Source organism: Schistocerca gregaria, chromosome X, assembly GCF_023897955.1.
Source record: "Schistocerca gregaria isolate iqSchGreg1 chromosome X, iqSchGreg1.2, whole genome shotgun sequence".
In the NCBI taxonomy this organism is placed as follows: domain Eukaryota; kingdom Metazoa; phylum Arthropoda; class Insecta; order Orthoptera; family Acrididae; genus Schistocerca; species Schistocerca gregaria.
The window spans coordinates 727,882,303-727,902,107 of record NC_064931.1 but is presented as its reverse complement, the minus strand read 5'-3'; the positions used below and the strand labels follow the sequence as shown (position 1 = coordinate 727,902,107).

Below are 19,805 nucleotides of genomic sequence, written 5' to 3'. Positions count from 1 at the left end.
TTTGGCTGTACATGTGTTTCAAAAGTTCGTAATAAATTGCATAAAAGAAAATTTTCCCAAGGTAGAAAAGCTGATATGCTTTTCAGATGGAAGTGGTAGTCAGTAGAAGAACAAAAAGAATTTTTAAAATCTGTGAAACCACAAAGTAGACTTTGTGTTGGATGCTGAATGGTACTTTTTTTGTCTCTTGCCACGGTAAAAATACATGTGATGGAGTAGGAGGTATAACGAAATGTGAAGTAAAGCCAGCCCACAAAGACCAACCACAGATGAAATTCTCACAGTACAGGACACACATGTCTTTTGCGAGGATAATATTAAAGGCATTACCTATTTTTTGATAAAGAAAGAAGTGGTTTTGCATATGAAAACAACACTTCAAACCAGATTTGAAAACTGTATAGCAATAAAAGGAACAAGACATTTCCACAAGTTCCTCAGCATTGCAGAAAACTTAATTCGATGCTATGCAACATCAGAAACCAAAATTTATGAGGATTATTGTGTCAGTGTAATTACATATGTCTTTAATGTTGAATGACATAGTGGCATGCGTGTATGATGGACAGTTGTGGCTTGCAGAAATTGAAAGAATAAGATTGGAAAATAATGATGGTTTTTGTGCACTTTTACTACCCTTCTGGTCCATCATCATCCAAGAAATCTACTAGTGACTAAGCTTGGATACCAGTGGAAAAATGTTTTAAGGAAACTTTCAGTGCTTGAACTTACCACAGCAACTGGGAGGTTGTATTCTGTGTCACAGAAGCTGTCTGAAGAAGTAGGTGTTCTTAACATTCACCACCGGGTTTAGGAACAGTTGCATCTCAAAGGATGTTAATTGAAAATATTTATTTTAAGTATGTCAGAATAATATAATTCTTAATTTCAGTGATGTTTCCACTTTTTGTATGTAATTCAGTACCTTACTTCAATCATAATTGTTTATATCCTGCCAATATCACACATGAATAGGCAACAGCCATAAGATCAGCTGTAGAGTAATGTGAATTGTCTCGTCATGTTCAAAAATTCTTATCTTTGTTCACAGTCAGATATCAGTGTTGAAATTTTTACAGTACATTTCTATCATATAGGTGTACAAACTGTGCAAAAATCATATTTTTATATTCAGTCCCACCTAAGATAACTAACCCCAAACTTTACAATAACTGAAAATTTTCAAATTTCAAAAATTCATAAAAAAAATTAAGGAAACATTTGTAAGTGTTCTTGCTCTTTATGAGGCTAGTAGTTTGATATCCAACTATAGGAAAAAAATAGACCCTCATAAATAACTCCTTGTTTGTTATTTTTTGGGCCATCAATGTGTTGCTTCCAGTTTAACCTCTCATCTATGGACACACCTAAAATTTTTGAAAATTCTACCTTAGCTGCAGACTTCTGTTCAAAGTCTATATTTATTACTGGAGTTGTGCCATTTACTGTACGGAACTGTATATACTGTGTTCTATCAAAATTTAAAGAGAGTCCGTTTGCTGAGAACCACTTAATAATTTTGTGAAAAACATCATTTACAATTACATCACTTAGTTCTTGGTTTTTGGATGTTATTACTATACTTGTATCATCAGCAAAAAGAACTAACTTTGCATCTTCATCAATGTGGAATGGTAAGTCATTAATGTATATTAAGAACAGTAAAGGACCGAAGACCGAACCCTGTGGGACCCCGTACATGATTACCCCCCCCCCCCCCCCCCCCCCCAGTTTGAGGAATCAGCTGTTGTTTTAACATTACATGAACCACTTATTTAAACTTTCTGCATTCTTCCAGTTAAGTATGAATTAAACCATTTGCGCACTGCCCCCCTCAAACCATAATGATTTAGCTTATCTAAAAGAATTCCATGATTTACACAGTCAAAGGCCTTTGAGAGATCACAAAAAATACCAATGGGTGATGTCCGGTTATTCAGAGCATTTAATATTTGATCAGTGAAAGCGTATATAGCATTTTCTGTTGAAAAGCCTTTCTGAAAACCAAACTGACATTTTTTAGTACTTTATTTTTACAAATATGGGAGGCTACTCTTGAATACATTACTTTCGCAAAAATTTTGGTAGAGCTGTCAGAAGAGAGATTGGGCGATAGTTGCTAACATCTGACGTATCCCCCTTTTTATGCAATGGAGTGGTGAGCTTAAACTAAATAATGGCACTTTTATATTATAGCTGTGTATAGGTCCCCATTGGGAAATTTTGAACTATTTTTGAAAAAAAACTTGGATTCTTTGTTGTGCTATCTATCAGACAAAGGAAAGCAAATTGTTTGTGGGGATTTCAATGTAGATTTTCTAAAAGAGTTAAATAGAAAACTTGACCTTGAAGTATTACATGGTTCTTTCAATTTGACATCAGTTATTGATTTTCCTACTTGAGTTGTGCAGGAAAGCAGCACACTGATAGATAATGTTTTAATAGACCAAGATAAATTTAATCAAATAAAAACTTTTCCATTTAAGAATGGTCTATCTGATAATGATGCACAGCCAGTTACAGTATATGATATAGCTCCATACAGTAATGCAAAACAGTCCTCCAAAAATAGTGCATTCAATTAACATTTTAACAATTCAAAAATTTTAGGGAAAGCTTTCAACTATTAGACTGGGATGAGGTGTACAGGGAACATGATGCTAATTTAAAATTTAACCTATTTCACGATATCTTTGTGAGTATATTTGAAAACTGTTTCCCTAAGAATACAGTGAAATATAATTCTACGAAACCATGTAAAAAGCCATGGCTTACTAAAGGGATAAAAAATCTTGTAAACAAAAGAGGGAAATGAATCTTGGAGCTAGGAGGACTACTGACACAGAAACAGTGAAACATATAAAAACTGCTGCACTGTATTAAGAAATGTTATTACAAAGACTAGAAGTATGTGCATTAGGTCTCAGATGAGCACATCTCTTAATAAAATTAAAACAATTTTGAATATTGTTAAAAGGGAAACAGGACAACTGAGAACACAGAAAGAGTGTGTTTCTATCAAACACAATGAAAAGTTCAACAAGAAGCCAGAATAAGAAAACATTTTTAATAATAATGTAAGTGTTGTAGAGAAAATATGATCCAGCTATTCATTAGAAAAGCAAGGCAGTAAATGGAAGAGGCAGTACCTATTGAATTTGATAAAAGTGAAATTCAACCCACCTCTCCTAATGAAATTAGGAAAATAATAAATTTACTCAAAAGTAAATGCTCACATGGAATTGATGTCATGTCGAACATAGTACTAAAAGCTTGCTCCCAATAGATAAGTAGGATTCTCAGCCACACATGTAGTAGCTCACTGAAACAGGATATCTTTCCAGATAGACTGCAATATCCTATTGTTAAATCATTGCATGAGAAAGAGGATAGGTCTGATGTTAACTACTACTGCCCAGTCTCACTTCCAACAGCTTTATCCAAAATTCTTGAAAAAGTAATGTATCCAAGATTAGTATAACATATTTGTAAAAATGAAATACTAACAAAACGTAAATTTGGTTTTCAGGAAGGCTTTCCAACAGAAAATGCTATATATGCTTTAACGGATAAAATATTAAATGCATTGAATAACCGAACATAGCCCATTCGAATATTTTGTAACCTCTCAAAGGCTTTTGATTGTGTGAATCATGAAATTCTTCTAGATAAGCTTAAGTATTGTGATATGAGTGGGACACTGCACAAATGGTTTAATTCATACTTAACTGGAAGAATGCAGAAGGTTGAAGTTAACAGTACAGATAGTCTGCAAAAATCAGCAGAGTCTTCTAACTGAGAGGTATCAACAATAGTGTCCCACAGGGTTAAGTCTTCAGTCCCTTATTGTTCTTAATATACACATCAAAAAAAGTTTTGCATCATCCCGATTCCTAAACCTCCTGAAGATAGACGTTGACTGTGGATATTGTATCACAGACACAGTCCCTTTGACTGTTCAGAGATGCCATTAAACATGCGCAAAGATGTAAACAACCATGCATCAGCTGCGCCTATGACGGATGGGATCCGACAGCCAATCAGTTCCAGTCATTCCACTAGAAGGAGGTACATGGCTCGTGTTGCCTGCAGTTTGACCATGCCTATATTGTCAGTACCGCGGTTCAATTGCATCCACATTGTACTTTGTGCCAAGAAGGTCTCTCAACAACAGAAGTGTCCAGGCGTCTGAGTGAACCAAAGCGATGTTGTCCGGACATGGGAGATACAGAGAGACAGGAACTATCGATGACACACCTCGCTCAGGCCGCCCAAAGGCTACTACTGCAGTGGATGACTGCTACCTACGGATTATGGGTTGGAGGAACCCTGACAGCAACACCACAATGTTGAATAATGCTTTTAGTGCAGCCACAGGACATCGTGTTATGACTCAAACTGTGCGCAATAGGCTGCATGATGCGCAACTTCACTACCGACGACCATGGTGAGGTCCATCTTTGCAACTGTGACACCATGCAGCGCAGTACAGATGGGCCCAACAATGTGCTGAATGGACCACTCAGGACTGGCATCACATTATCTTCACTGATAAGTGTTGCATGTGCCTTTAACCTGACAATCGTCGGAGACGTGTCTGGAGGCAACCCGGTCAGGCCGAACGCCTTAGACACGCTGTCCAGTGAGTGCAGCAAGGTGGAGGTTCTCTGCTGTTTTGGGGTGGCATTATGTGGGGCCTACGTACACTGCTGGTTGTCATGAAAGGTGACATAATGGCTGTACGATACATGAATGCCATCCTCCGACCAATAGTGCAAACATATCGGCGGCTTATTGGTGAAGCATTTGTCTTCATGGATGACAATCCGCGTCCAATTCATGCACATCTTGTGAATGACTTCCTTCAGGATAGCAATATCACTCGACTAGAGTGGCCAGCATGTTCTCCAGACATGAACCCTATCTGACATGCCTGGGATAGATTGAAAGGGCTGTTGATGGATGACGTGACCCACCAACCATGCTGAGGGATCTACACTGAATCACTGTTCAGCAGTGGGACAATCTGGACCAACAGTTCCTTGATGAAATTGTGGATAGTATGCCACAGTGAATACAGGCACGCATGATTGCAAGAGGATATGCTACTGGGTATTAGAGGTACTGGTGTGTACAGCAATCTGGACCACTACCTCTGAAGGTCTTTCTGTATGGTGGTACAGCATGCAGTGTGCGTTTTTCATGAGCAGTAAAAAGGGTGGAAATGATGTTCTCTGTTCCAATTTTCTGTTCAGGTTCCGGAACTCTTGGAACAGAGTGTGAGTGTGAGTGTGAGTGTGAGTGTGAGTGTGTGTGTGTGTGTGTGTGTGTGTGTGCGCGTGTGTGTGAATTAGCCTACTTTGCCTATTTTCATTCACTGTTTTCATATGGCATCGTATTTTGGGGCAATTCGCCATTAAGAGAGAAAATATTCATTACACGAAAGTGTGTAATCAGAATAATAGTTGGAGCCGGCCCAAGGTCACCTTGCAGACATTTATTAAGGAACTCTGGATATTCACAGTACCTTCACAATACATATATTCACTAATGAAATTTGTCATTGAGAACCCATCTCAATTCAAAAATAACAGCAAAGTGCATAGCTGCAACACTAGAAGAAATTGTGATCTTCACTATTCTGGATTCACTTTGGCACAGAAAAGAGTGAATTATGCTGCCACAAAAATCTCCAGTCGTTTGCCATGTAGTATTAAAAGTCTGACAGATAGCCAACCAACATTTAAAAACAAATTAAAATAATTTCTGAATGACAACTCCTCCTAATCAATACATGAATTCTTATATATGAAGTAGTATCTGTAAATAAAATTAAATAAAATAAAAAGAAAAATTAAAATTTTGTGTAAAGAAAACTTATGTTAAAGTGACACATACATACATACATAAATCCTTGTTCCACAGATCATGAATACGACATTTCATGATGATGTGTAATGTATGTATGTATGTATGTATGTATGTAAAATCTTCATGCAGATTTCTTTCCTTGTAGCTCCATATGGCATAATTGGCTTGGAACTCGGGTATACACCTTGCGCCAGTAAAATTTTGGTTCAGCTTTCTAACTATTGAAATGAAGTGGTCATGTAATATTGTTCTGAACTCCCATAGTTCAGTTAATTCTTCCTCACAAAAGTTGTATGTTGAGTGCCCACCTTCTGCCCTGATACTTAATTTATAACTGACAATAGGAAAAAATTAAAACAGAGAGATCTCTCTTACCACGGTATATTGAATTCATTTAGCATGTCTGATGACATTCTTCAGCAGTTTGGAGTATTGTCTGCAGCAAAATTCTGTAACTGGTGTGACACTCTTTCATGTTGAGATACAGCTCGTGTTTTCTCCTGCATGATATTATAATGCCATTAGTTACCTAAACTGATTGTTTATTTAATGCTGCATGTTTGCTTTCAGTGTTTTAGTGGAAAGTAACTGTCAGTCTTTGAAGGAGTTGTTCACAAACATATTTGTTGTTAAAGTTGTCTGTTACAGACTTTTTGCCAAATGTGCTAGCAGAGATTGGCCTTAAATGCTATGTTTGTTCCACGTATTCCCATTGTATTTTGATGAAATAAGCTTCCTCAGCCTTCTGATCAGTTTTTTATCCATGAACCATGAACCTTGCCGTTGGTGGGGAGGCTTGCGTGCCTCAGCAATACAGATAGGCGTACCGTAGGTGCAATTACAATAGAAGGATATCTGTTGAGAGGCCTTTTCAGTAGTTACAGGGGCAACAGTCTGGATGATTGACTGATCTGGCCTTCTGACACTAACCAAAATGGCCTTCCTGTGCTGGTACTGCGGACAGCTGAAAGCGAGGGGAAACTACAGCCGTAATTTTTCCCGAGGGCATGCAGCTTTACTGTATGGTTAAATGATGATGGCATTCTATTGGGGTAGAATATTCCGAAGGTAAAATAGCCCCCCACTTGGATCTCCGGGTGGGGACTACTCAGGACGACGTCGTTATCAGGAGAAAGAAAACTGTCGTTCTACGGATCGGAGTGTGGAATGTCAGATCCCTTAATCGGGCAGGTAGGTTAGAAAATTTAAAAAGGGAAATGGATAGGTTAAAGTTAGATATAGTGGGAATTAGTGAAGTTCGGTGGCAGGAGGAACAAGACTTTTGGTCAGGTGATTACTGGGTTATAAATACAAAATCGAGTAGGGGTACTGCAGGAGTAGGTTTAATAATGAATAGGAAAATAGGAATGCGGGTAAGCTACTACAAACAGCATAGTGAACGCATTATTGTGGCCAAGATAGATACGAAGCCCACACCTACTACAGTAGTACAAGTATATATGCCAACTAGCTCTGCAGATGATGAAGAGATTGAAGAAATGTGCGATGAAATAAAAGAAATTATTCAGATAGAGAAGGGAAATGAAAATATAATAGTCATGGGTGACTGGAATTCGATAGCAGGAAAAGGAAGAGAAGGAAACGTAGTAGGTGAACGTGGAATGGGGGTAAGAAATGAAAGAGGAAGCCGCCTGGTAGAATTTAGCACAGAACACAATGTAATCCTGGCTAACAATTGGTTCAAGAATCATAAAAGAAGGTTGAATACATGGAAGGGGCCTGGAGATACTAGAGATTAAAGAACCAAGTTTTAAATTATAAGACATTCCCAGGAGCAGATGTGGATTCTGACCACAATCTATTGGTTATGAGCAGTAGATTAAAACTGAAGAAACTGCAAAAAGGTGGGAATTTAAGGAGATGGGACCTGGATAAACTGAAAGAATCAGAGGTTGTAGAGATTTTCAGGGAGAGCATAAGGGAACAATTGACAGGAATGGGGGAAAGAAATGCAGTAGAAGAAGAATGGGTAGCTTTGAGAGACAAAATAGTGAAGGTAGCAGAGGATCAAGTAGGTAAAAAGATGAGGTCTAATAGAAATCCTAGGGTAACAGAAGAGATATTAAATTTAATTGATGAAAGGAGAAAATATAAAAATGCAGTAAATGACGCAGGCAAAAAGGAATACAAACGTCTCAAAAATGAGATCGACAGGAAGTGCAAAATAGCTAAGCAGGGATGGCTAGAGGTAAAATGTAAGGATTTAGAGGTGCATATCGCTAGGGGTAAGATGGATTCTGCCTACAGGAAAAGTAGAGACCTTTGGAGAAAAGAGAACCACTTGCATGAATATCAAGAGCTTAGATGGAAACCCAGTTCTAAGCAAAGAAGGGAAAGCAGAAAGGTGGAAGGAGTATATAGAGGATCTATACAAGGGTGATGTTCTTGAGGACAATATTATGGAAATGGAAGAGGAGGTAGATGAAGATCAAATGTGACAATGTTGACTGGAATACTCTTTCAAATTCTGAAGGTGTCAGGGGTAAAATACAGGGAGCGAAAGGATATTTGAAATTTGTACAGAAACCAGGTGTCAGTTACAGGAGTCAAGGGGGCACGAAAGTGAAGCAGTTGTTGGGAAGTGAGTGAGACAGGGTTGTAGCCTCTCCCCGATGTTATTCAATCTGTATATTGAGCAAGCAGTAAAGGAAACAAAAGAAAAATTTGCAGTAGGTATTAAAATCCATGGAGAAGAAATAAAAACGTTGAGGTTCACTGATGACATTGTAATTCCGTCAGAGACAGCAAAGGACCTGGAAGAGCAGTTGAACGGAATGGACAGTGTCTTGAAAGGAGGATATAAGATGAACATCAACAAAAGCAAAACGAAGATAATGGAATGTAGTCAAATTAAGTCGGGTGATGCTGAGGGAATTAGATTAGGAAATGAGACACTTAAAGCAGTAAAGGAGTTTTGCTACTTGGGAAGCAAAATAACTGATGATGATCGAAGTAGAGAGGATATAAAATGTAGACTGGCAATGGCAAGGAAAGCGTTTCTCAAGAAGAGAAATTTGTTAACATCAAGTATAGATTTATGTGTCAGGAAGTTGTTTCTGAAAGTATTTGTATGGAGTGTAGCCATGTATTTCCGGAAGTGAAACATGGACTATAAATAGTTTGGACAAGAAGAGAATAGAAGCTTCCGAAATGTGGTGCTACAGAAGAATGCTGAAGACTAGATGGGTAGATCACATAACTAATGAGGAGGGATGCAATAGAATTGGAGAGAGGAGACATTTATGGCACAACTTGACTAGGAGGGATCGGTTGGTAGGGCATATTATGAGGCATCAGGGGATCACCAATTTAGTTCTGGAGGGCAGCGTGGAGGGCAAAAACCATAGAGGGAGACCAAGAGTTGAATACACTAAGCAGATTCAGAAGGATGTAGGCTTCAGTAGGTACTGGGAGGTGAAGAAGCTTGCACAGGATACAGTAGCGTGGAGAGCTGCATCAAACCAGTCTCTGGACTGAAGAGCACAACAACTGAAATACTGCCACTGTGCAGGGAATTATTCTTGGGAAGAATTACCTTGTTATTAACTTATCCACAGGAAATCCTGCTCCTATGGAAAGGGCTTCCTAGCATAATCTCTCGGCTTTGAAGATGATTTCAGGAGGCGGTATACAATAAACTGCCTTGTGGGCAGGATCAGCCGTGTTTTACAATGCAGACCAGAATCTTTCTTACCTCAAGTGTCCAATAGTGTCCCACTTGCACTGGCTATAGATCTCATGCCAGCCACTTGTATCACAAATCTTCCATCAGAATGTGTGTAGTCACCTTTTAGAATTTATTCTCAATGTTTCATCAAATGGATTTCTGCTGAACAAAGGTGTTGTGTGGCCTGGAGAATGTAGTGTGTCATGCACTAGACATGAATCATAGAACAGTGGGATAGTTTCCTGTAAACAGGTAAGTTGGTTTTTAATCAGGAATGATTCGCCCTGAGTGTTAGACTGGTCCCTGGAACAACCATGCCAGTGTTGTGGAAAATGGACTGACTGGGCGACACCAGTGTCCTTGTTGGGGGCAAAATTATTTTAAGAGCTGATATGCCACTGCATCTGTTTTACAGAAAAATACAGAGCACTGACATCCTGCAGTGGTTTGTGTGTGTTGTTAGAGATGGTTTAAGGACAGAAGATTTGTCAGTTTCTTTTTGAGAGTATTGATAGAATGCCATTTTCCATTGCTTGGTAGCTTAGTGTATCAGGGGGCAGTAGAAGGGAAGAGGGATGGGATTAAAAATACATTTCCTCAACTTACCCTATACGAAATAACATCCAGTCTATTTTATTGCAGATCATGGCACGTCGTAAGTTCTGTGCAAAGAATTCTGATCCAATGGACCAGTGGCTGGAGTCACATGGATTTTATCGCAAGCACACAGCAAGAGATGGATCTTGTTTATTTAGAGCAGTTTCAGAACAGGTAGGTTGTTGTTGTTGTTGTTGGTGGTGGTGGTGGTGGTGGTGGTGATATAAGTACAGTCAACTTGCTGGCTGTGGAGTGTGTGACCATTGAAAAGTTTTGTGACCTCCTACAAAGATTACCTGTTCCCTGGTGTATTGTGTATCACTCTGCACCCCAAACAAGATGGTCAGGTCTGTGATGGTTCAGATGCCAAGCAACTGCAAAGAATATTACAGTCCTTTGGGCAATAAAGGTCAAATGCCTGTGAGTTAAAAAGGGGAGCAAGAAAAGTAGTTCTGCTCCAGGGGGCTCACATCACTATTGTGACTACATGCTTGGCCAAGACATAGACTTGCAACATGGAAAGGAAGGTAGTACTACAAGAGCTGGGGCCATTTCTCCTGTTCTCCCCCCCCCCCCCCCCCCCCCTCCCTACCTTTCTGCTAGATGGTCTTCTTGGTGGAGATTGTGCTTTTGTGCTTGAATCTGGTCTGAGTTTTGGACACTAGCTTCCTTACCCTCCGGACTTACGCAACTTTCATTATTGATTATATAGTCCCCTTTTTGGGATTGACTTGGTAGTTTATAACACTACTGTCCGCTACTACTATACCATAACCTCAAAGCTGGAGGAAGTTCGTATCATGAAATTATTTTTATTCAAGTAATTATAGTATGAATAAGCAGTGCAGAGTTACCCTCTGAAATGATTTTAGTTGTGTTGACCGTGATATACCTAATGGAGGTGGCTTATCGGAAATGAAAATCAGAAGTACGTAAATATTTAAACAGTGTTGAACAATATTTAACCTATCCACACTGTTCAAAGGATAAAGGAAAATGTTGCCAGCCTAATTAGGCAAGAGAATGATTGACATTCTTGTTCAAGAAAATAGGTATGAGTAACTTTAACGGACAAACAGAACCTATAATTTGCCACACGAGTGCAATGAACTCTGGCACCTGAATGCAGTATGTTCACGTTAAGGTTGGAGGTAACAGATTAGAACAAACTATTTATGTCAATATAACTGATAACAAAACACACTATTGCCTTGAGGACTTGGTAAAAGTAAATGGTCTCAATAACGTTTCTATTAATATTCACTGTAGAAGCTTAAATTGGACATAGGTTTAATATTACTTTTCAAACAAATTCCTATCTGACATGAAATATCTATATGGTCCATAGCAAATTTAGTTACTATGGAAATATTAAGTCTTTCACAACTAAACACCTTTCTACTTAGAACGAAAATTAAATAGAATTCACTAACAGATTACGTCTCACTCTTTTTCTTTTTCTTTTTTTTAATTAAAGAAGTTACTGTTTTCATAGATAGTTGTCCTTCTATTAATCGTAACTGCACAGTGGTGTGAAGGCCACACTATACTTTTTCATCTCTACAAAAGTCTGATTGCATCTTGATTATGGGAGCCTGGCATGTGGCACCACATTGTCTTCAGCAGTGCAGATGCTGACCTGATACACCATTGTGCAGTCAGACTTGTGACAGGAGCCTTTCGGACCAGCCCTGTGAACAGCCTACTTCAGGAGACTGGTGCACCTCCCCTGCAGATCAGGTGCTAAAAACTGCTGCTCAGCTATGCAATACACATTCATTCTTGGATTAGCCTTGACGTCTCCTTTGGACCAAAATACTCAATAGAACCTGTGGTTTTCTGTCACCTGTTCCTGGGTGTGTTTGACACATTTCTGGAATGAGATGTGGTGTACCCTGACATCTCTATGGTTTTGCCTACTACGTTCCCTGCTGAACAGATTTAGAATTGGTGGCCATTGCTCAAGCCCTCAGCCGCTTTTATTGCTCTTGAGTCATTCTTTATTGGCAGTGACTCCTTGAGTAGCCTTCAGGCTGTTGACCAGTACTACCCTTGACATTAATTGGTTTTGACTATTCAGTATATCCTGTACAACCTTGACCATGCCCTGATCACGTTGGTATCTCAGTGAATGAACTTGCTGACTTTTTATCCAAGTTGGCTAATGGGACACTTTGGAGATGGTGTGTGTGTGTGTGTGTGTGTGTGTGTGTGTGTGTGTGTGTGTGTGTGTGTGTGTGTGTGTGTTTGTGTTTTTACGAAATCATTTTATTCCTTGTCGTAATTTATGTCATAGCTACTAATCAAATGTGCGTGTGGAACATGAATGACTAACAGTTGCCAGCCTTTCGAGCTGATACGTCGCTTTTGTCCACGGCACTTTATCTGCCCACACTGTTGTTAGAACATGGTTGACGCTCCCACAGGGGGCAAATTTGAACTCCCAATGCAGAATGGAGGTGCATATGTTTGACTGGTAACTCCGTCAGTCAGTCTGCCCCAACATAGTTCTCAAACGAAAGTTCAGATTTTAAAGCTTTTTTTTTTAAGCTGGTTTAATCGGGATGGTTCCTAGCTATATTTATGAAAGTCTGTTCAGCCATTTAAATTTCATCAGTTATATGAAGTAAAAATGTTTTTCCACCTGTGTGCTCTTGTGAAATACGTTACATAGTCCATAAGAACTACATCAAGTTATGTAGTACCAGATTGTAGAGCTCAAAAAGATGTACCTAAATGAAAGATTGTGGTTGAACGATAATGATGATTTTTTTTTGTCTTCTGAAGTCGCCTGTTTCAGCACCTACAAAGTAGAAAAAGTGTGATTGTGACTCAACTCTGAAAGACGAACACATCCTCCCGCCAACTTTTCGTGGTTGTTTTTGAGGTCTACAATTCGTTACTAAAGCAAATAATTTTGCTCTAATAGTTTAAGCAGCATACTGCAAGAGAGCACGACGGCAGCCCACTTTCTTGCGACTTGACTTACAATTATAGCCACAGCTTATTTCTTGTGCTACCTAAAGTAGCTAAATATATACTGATAGATAGTAAATGCCTATATCTGTGAGTTAAACAAAGAAACATGTAAATCACATAAGTGGTTCTCAAGTTATAATTGCATATCTGCGTGTCTGTTTGTGAATTCAGTCTTTGTAGTCCATGATTCAGACAGGTCATGTCTATGTCTTTTTCAAGGCAAACACACACTCCAACAGGCACTTTCGGAATTGTCATTCAGTAATATTACTTAGTCACTCTATGTATGTCAGTCGCTTGCAGTTCAGCTGTTCTGCTCAGAACCAACAGCATTGTTTCGGTTTGTTCGTAGTGTTTATTTACACACTGTGACCGTGAGTGGACACAAGAGTTTAATAGTTATGTATGCCTCTACAAAAATTAGTGACGTCTTTAAACCTAAAAGACAAAAAGTTAGTGAGCAACTGCGGTTGGAGAAGATGCAAACAACAAGGCAGACGATCTTTCTCCTAAGACGACATCGCTAAATGAAAATATCTGTAAGTTGGCAGATATGGATACGGACAAAACATCTATAGACAGTAATGATAATTGTAATGATGATGAAAAGCCAGATTGTTGGTCTATCGAACAATGTACAGATTATAAAGCTAAAAACCTGTGGTTAATTATGAAAAAAAAAAGCTAGGTTACCAAGTTTGTAGAAGTGTATCTACACTAGATGCTGAAAAAACGAAAGTTTCAAAACTGAGTGATCAATGGGTTTTAGGAACTGTAAGCTCATATGGGACAAATAAAAAAGATCAACTAAAGTCTCTTAAGAAAAAAACTGATCACTGCAAGTCTGAAGCTTATGGTTTAGTGAACAAAATCCAGACTAACGCAAAAAACAACATATTGAGAACTCAGTTGCTTCCATGGTAAAGGAACAAGTTCTTACTGAGCGTGTGTTTCGCACAGCTTATAAGCAAGCAAAGTTAGACGATTTTATGAGTTTGAGACAGAAATTGATCTCCAAATTAAGAATGGTTTGGATATGGCCTGGATACTACATTCAAATGTTCTTTGCTCTAATATAGTGCTTGATATTTCTGACCAGATCTAATAAATAATTTAATAAAGAGTTACTCCAAATTTCACTTCTTTTGGATGAAGCCACTTCTCTTTCAAACAAAAACGCTTTGATTGTATACTTTAGAACCTTGTTAAAAGGAATGGAAAACACCGTGACAATTTTTTGACGCTTTTTGAGCTAAATGACACAACACTATCTGGTATCTTGAAAGAACTTTTAAAGCAGTTAGAATCACTAGGTCTAGGCTATGACTTTTTGAAAGACCATTTAATCGCTTTGACTTTGGATGGAATTTCTGTCATGTTACAAAAAAAGTCTGGCCTCGCAAAGCAGGTGATGGAAATGTTTCCAAACATATTCATCTGGCATTGTTTGAATCATCGTTTAGAACTCGTGCGCGACACAATAGAAGAAGTGGCGAGAATTAATCACTTTAAAATATTCATGGGTAAAGTTAGAAATACCTTCAGCTGCTCTACGAAAAACAGCAGGGGGCTGGTGGTTGTTGCTAAAGGTTTGGAGCAAGAAATTTTAAAAATCGGTTGTGTGCTTGACTCTCATTGGGTGGCCTCCAGTTTATTGGCAGTAAAAGCTGTATGGAAAGACTTTTTGGCTCTGTACAGTCATTTTTTAGAAGCATCAGAGGACACTAAAGGGGCTCAAAACGGTCTACTTACAAAGGGCTTTATAATACATTGTCATCTACATCTTTTGCTGTAATGTATGATGCCTTAGAAGAGTTGGCTGATCTATTCCTACAGCTTCAAATATCAAGTGTAAACCTTGTTCAAGCTTATGATGAATTAGACTTCTAATAAGTGTTTGAAAGTCAGGTTGATGCAATGGGACAACATGCAAATGTAGCTAACATTGCACTGGAAAATATGAACTTTCAATGTGTCGAATTTTCTGAAAGAACAAATATTTCTAAGATTTCTGATAAACAGGTTTTTCACAACTTGGCAAATAATTTGTCGTCGTCGTCGTCGTCGTCGTCGTCGTCGTCGTCAGTCCTGAGACTGGTTTGATGCAGCTCTCCATGCTACTCCATCCTGTGCAAGCTTCTTCATCTCCCACTACCTACTACAACCTACATCCTTCTGAATCTGTTTAGTGTATTCATATCAACAGTCAATGCATCTGAAAGCTACCATGTTGTTATGAATGACAGGAAGGTCATTCACCCCAATTCTGGTCTAAAAACATATTTATCACTTAAGGAGAAAATGAGAATTTTTGGAATGTCTGAAAGATTTAAAATTAATAGCCCTCATGAAATAATAAGACTTCAGGGAGTACAATCAGGGTCTGAAACCAGTACTAAGAGGAGAAACTCCAACTATTCTTGTACAGCCACCAAAAAATTCTTATCAGTAATAAACAGGATTGCAGTGTCGAATGCGGAGTGTGAATGTGGCTTTTCTGCAATGAACTTAATTCTGACACCACTGAGATCTTCATTCTACATCAGCACTGTTTGTAGTTTATTACGCATCAGACTTCTGGGACCACCTGTAGCTAGATACGAACCTGGGCATCATGTAAAGTCTTGGCTGGTGAAGGGATATCATTCTGCACTTTGCTACTCAGTCAAAGGCACGAAATGATAGTGTATAATGAACACAATACTGTATTATGGAAATGGTTTTTCTTAATCCAACTCAAACTGTTTGTGATTGTGTTTGTTCCAGTGTTTCACACTGCTTACTTTCTCTTCCTTTGTTTGAGCCACAAGAGTATGAACTTGGTTAAAACTGTGAGCTCAGTTAAAATTCAATATGTCCTAAAAAGGTACTTTTTAACAATAAATATAAAACGTATATTCTATATAAACTGACTGGTCATATGCCACTGACTTCTGTCAGAATAACAAAATGGCTCTGAGCACTATGGGACTTAACTTCTGAGGTCATCAGTCCCCTAGGACTTTAGAACTACTGAGACCTAACTAACCTAAGGACATCACACACATCCATGCCTGAGGCAGGATTAAAACTGTGACCGTAGCAGTCGTGTGGTTCCGTTAGAATATCAGATGTTTGTCATTTTAAGTACCGAGTGAGGTGGCACAGTGGTTAGCACACTGGACTCGCATTTGGGAGGACGACGGTTCAATCCCGCCTCTGGCCATCCTGATTTAGGTTTTCCATGATTTCCCTGAATTGCACCAGGCAAATGCTGGGATGGTTCCTTCCCCGTCCTTCCTTAATCCGATGAGACCGATGACCTCACTGTTTGGTCTCTTTCCCCAAACAATCCAATCCAATCATTTTAAGTTCATATGCTATGTTGAAAGTGTAATAAAATTTAAAGTGAAGTATTTAAACAAAGTTGTATACCCTTAGGTCATAGATATATACTGTACGTTGACAGGACTCATTATTTTATGACTGAAGGGAAATTAAATTCATACTTCAGATTACAAAATTGTAATCTCAAAATTAGCTCTGAATATGATTTATTATTAATGTGGTATTCTTGATTTGGAATCATTTGTAATTTTATCATAAATGAGTTAACAGTTTGATACTCAATCCAACCAATTCAGTTTATTGGTCATTAACGTTTTAATTGTTGAATGGCAAATCGAGCCAAAAATCTGCTAAGATGCGGGATTCTTAAAGTTCTGAACTGGTGCTTGAAACAGTGTAACATCTTCGTCCAGCCCACTGGGATAAAATTGTTTAAATAATGGTTTAATGTACAAACCAATTTTTTTATATACACAGTATGTTATTGGAAATGAAAAGGTAATTTTAACAGAGCTATAATGGAAGTCAAGAAGCTTTGATATTTTTGTAAAATGTTCTCCAAAGATGGATGATTATTATGAGTGTGACCTTGATTGAAATGGTTGACTCTGCTGTGAAACTGATTTTAATTTAAGTGCATGTTTATTTTTGTAATAGTTCTCTCCAATGCCAAATGCGTTGATTGCATTTCCTACAAGATGTATTCTACGTGTAAAACCTTTTTCAGTCAGATTGCAGTAAATGTGTTAACATTTATGATAACAGGTCCCTTTTGATTGTTTGTGGTTTAATAAATAAATATTCAGTTTGCAGCGGCTACTCATGTTTTTCTCAGTTAAGACAGTATGGGCTTATAGCAAGGAACAAATCTGTCATCTCTATGAAGAGTTTCTCATTTTCTGACTATTGTAATGTAATGTATAGTGTCACAGAATTTCCCAGTTTAATAGTTAGTTCTGAATTAAATTGGTTATTTTTTATCAAATCTCTCTTTAATTGCTGTTGCTAACAACAAAATCCAACGATCCTTGAATTTTCATAATTGTTTCCCAGCAATTAAATTCTGCATATATTTGAGTAAATTATTTTTGTGTGAATCTGTGCTATAGACAGAAAAAGCGTTTCTTCGGTTATGCTCACTGCTGGAAGCAAGATATTGAAATATTTAAATTACATGGCATTTTCCTCAACTATTGTTTTCGTTCAGAAACAATACCCGTTGGTGCGTGTTTTATGGTCTGGCTTATTGTAACTTAACTGCATTACAGTTTTGTTCCAGAAGTAATGTTATTTAAACTAATTTCTGTGGGGTCATAATAGCCTCTGTTTCTGTGTTTACAATCATGAGCAGAACAAAAGGTAATGTTTATTGAGCGATTTGGTAGACAGTACTGACAATAGTTGAATCCAATGTTTTGGCATTGTGCAGTGTCACAACAGCAGTTAGGCTTACATTCCGTATAGATTCAGAATTACTTCCCAAATTACAATGCTTAACAAGTTTCACTGGCATTTTCAAGCACGCTTCATGTTTTAGTTTGATTACAGAGAAATAATCAGTAGATGCAGAAAGAAAGAGATGAAACTGACTTGCTGAGTTAAGTGCAAAAGATCTCTCATGATACCACTGAGAAGCGGTTCTCTGCGTGCCCAATCATTCAAGCCAGCTGAATTGGCCGAGTGGTTCTAGGCGCTTCAGTCTGGGGGAGTGGTAGAAGGGGGCATGTTCCGGCACTTATAAGTTTAGAAATTAAGCACTACTATTCTCTGTCGTAGAGCACATTAGCCTCGTTGGCCACTTCATAGATTAGAGGGGTGTCTCATTGCCTGCTCAGACCCAATGGGGCCATGGATGCCGTTGATCAGTGGTCTAGCCTGGATCCTACCTTCCCACATTTTTAAAAATTCTTCTTATCTTTCTTGAGATTTTTATCCTGTCTGTGTAACAAGTTTCCTTCTGGTACTGGAGGGTGTGGAAGTACTGGATGGTTGCAGATGGTGCGCTTTTGTTTGGCCGCTATTTGGGAATGAGGCTTACTCTGTAGCTACCAATCTTCAGAAGATGCCGAGTTACCATTAACTATCTTGTGGCAGATTGTGTAGGTGCTACAGGCATAGAGGTTCTTGTCTGATCAGCAGTGACTAGTATTCTACAACTACCTATGAAAATGGCATTTGTAAATAACTTGCAAACAGTAAAGTCACTTTTGATGTGTATGAAAGCAGACTTCGGGGCACTTTGGGTACAAAAATTATGTCTCCAGGATGTGTGTCTTCAAGTGACATCTTTGGTAAAGAAGCTCAGAATTGTTAAGAATTCAACGAGTACAGGAGAGACTGTATTCCAGATTGGATTTTGATATCAGTTAATTTAATAATATTAAAATGTATTACATTATATACCATATTAATATTGAAAATTGTTGCTGCAGCTAATGCCAGTTTTCATTGATGGATCTAAACAATACTAAAAGGTTGACACTTGGGGTTCCCCTGTTAGTGTCCTGTAAATCCACTTGTAAAATTGCTGCTCTGTCTGTGATGGAGCGATATGGGGCATTACACTGGAGGAGTTAAACATTCTATGCATATGAAACATTTCATGGCTAAGTGTACTGTTAGCCATCTCATGCATGGACTTGGCAGAGAATTTCATCCAGTCCATCCAGGAGACCCCACTTCAGCTAAAACTTCCCTGGAAATTGGTGGTGTTCTGCTGGGTAACAGGATATATGGGAATTAAAGGCAACAAAGGTGATACAGCAGCTGTGGAGACGTGCGATATCGGCAGTTCCACATTGTTGGGTCCTTCAGGTATCTTAACTCGTAGAAGCTTCCCAGGGGACCAGGGGACTCATTGTTCTTTGATGAATTAGTGTACGGCACTCTTGGGGACCCGAGCTGTTGCAGTTAATTCTTCCTTTCCAGGCTGCATTTCCTTCATTGTGCCCCTCCCTCCTCATCCTCACTCCTCCCCCACTGCCCTCTCCTTCGACTCTCCCTGTTTCCTTATTTATGTCGACCTGGCTATCCATCCAATTCCCTGTATTTCTTGTGGTTTTGTGCTTCTTGCCTGTTCTCTTTCGTCCTTTTTTACTGTTTCTGGTCCATCCTTGGGGTTTGATCTCGTTAGGGGAAGAGCTTCCTCCCTAGTATCTACTTTGGGGTTGGGGATCCCCCCCATTCTTCCCGTCTTCCTTCCCTGCTCTTGCTCCTCTCCACCAGGCTAGGTCACCAACCTGTGTACGTGTGTAGCTGTTATGCACCCATCTGGTTTAGCCCCCTGACAACACAAGGATTACATTACTGACACCTGAGCTGTTCCCTCCCCATATATGCCAGA

The 19,805-nt window shown here is 38.7% G+C and overlaps 1 protein-coding gene across 1 annotated transcript in view; it reads left to right on the top strand.

Annotated features, from left to right (window-relative positions):
• The window catches only part of LOC126298298 (OTU domain-containing protein 5-B-like), a 216,554-nt gene that overhangs the window by 120,934 nt on the left and 75,815 nt on the right, over positions 1–19,805 (top strand). Inside the window, exon 2 of the mRNA XM_049989595.1 lies at positions 10,202–10,330. Within this exon, the coding sequence (XP_049845552.1) occupies positions 10,205–10,330 (126 nt within the window). The 5' untranslated portion in view covers positions 10,202–10,204. The remainder of the gene's footprint in view (positions 1–10,201; positions 10,331–19,805) is intronic.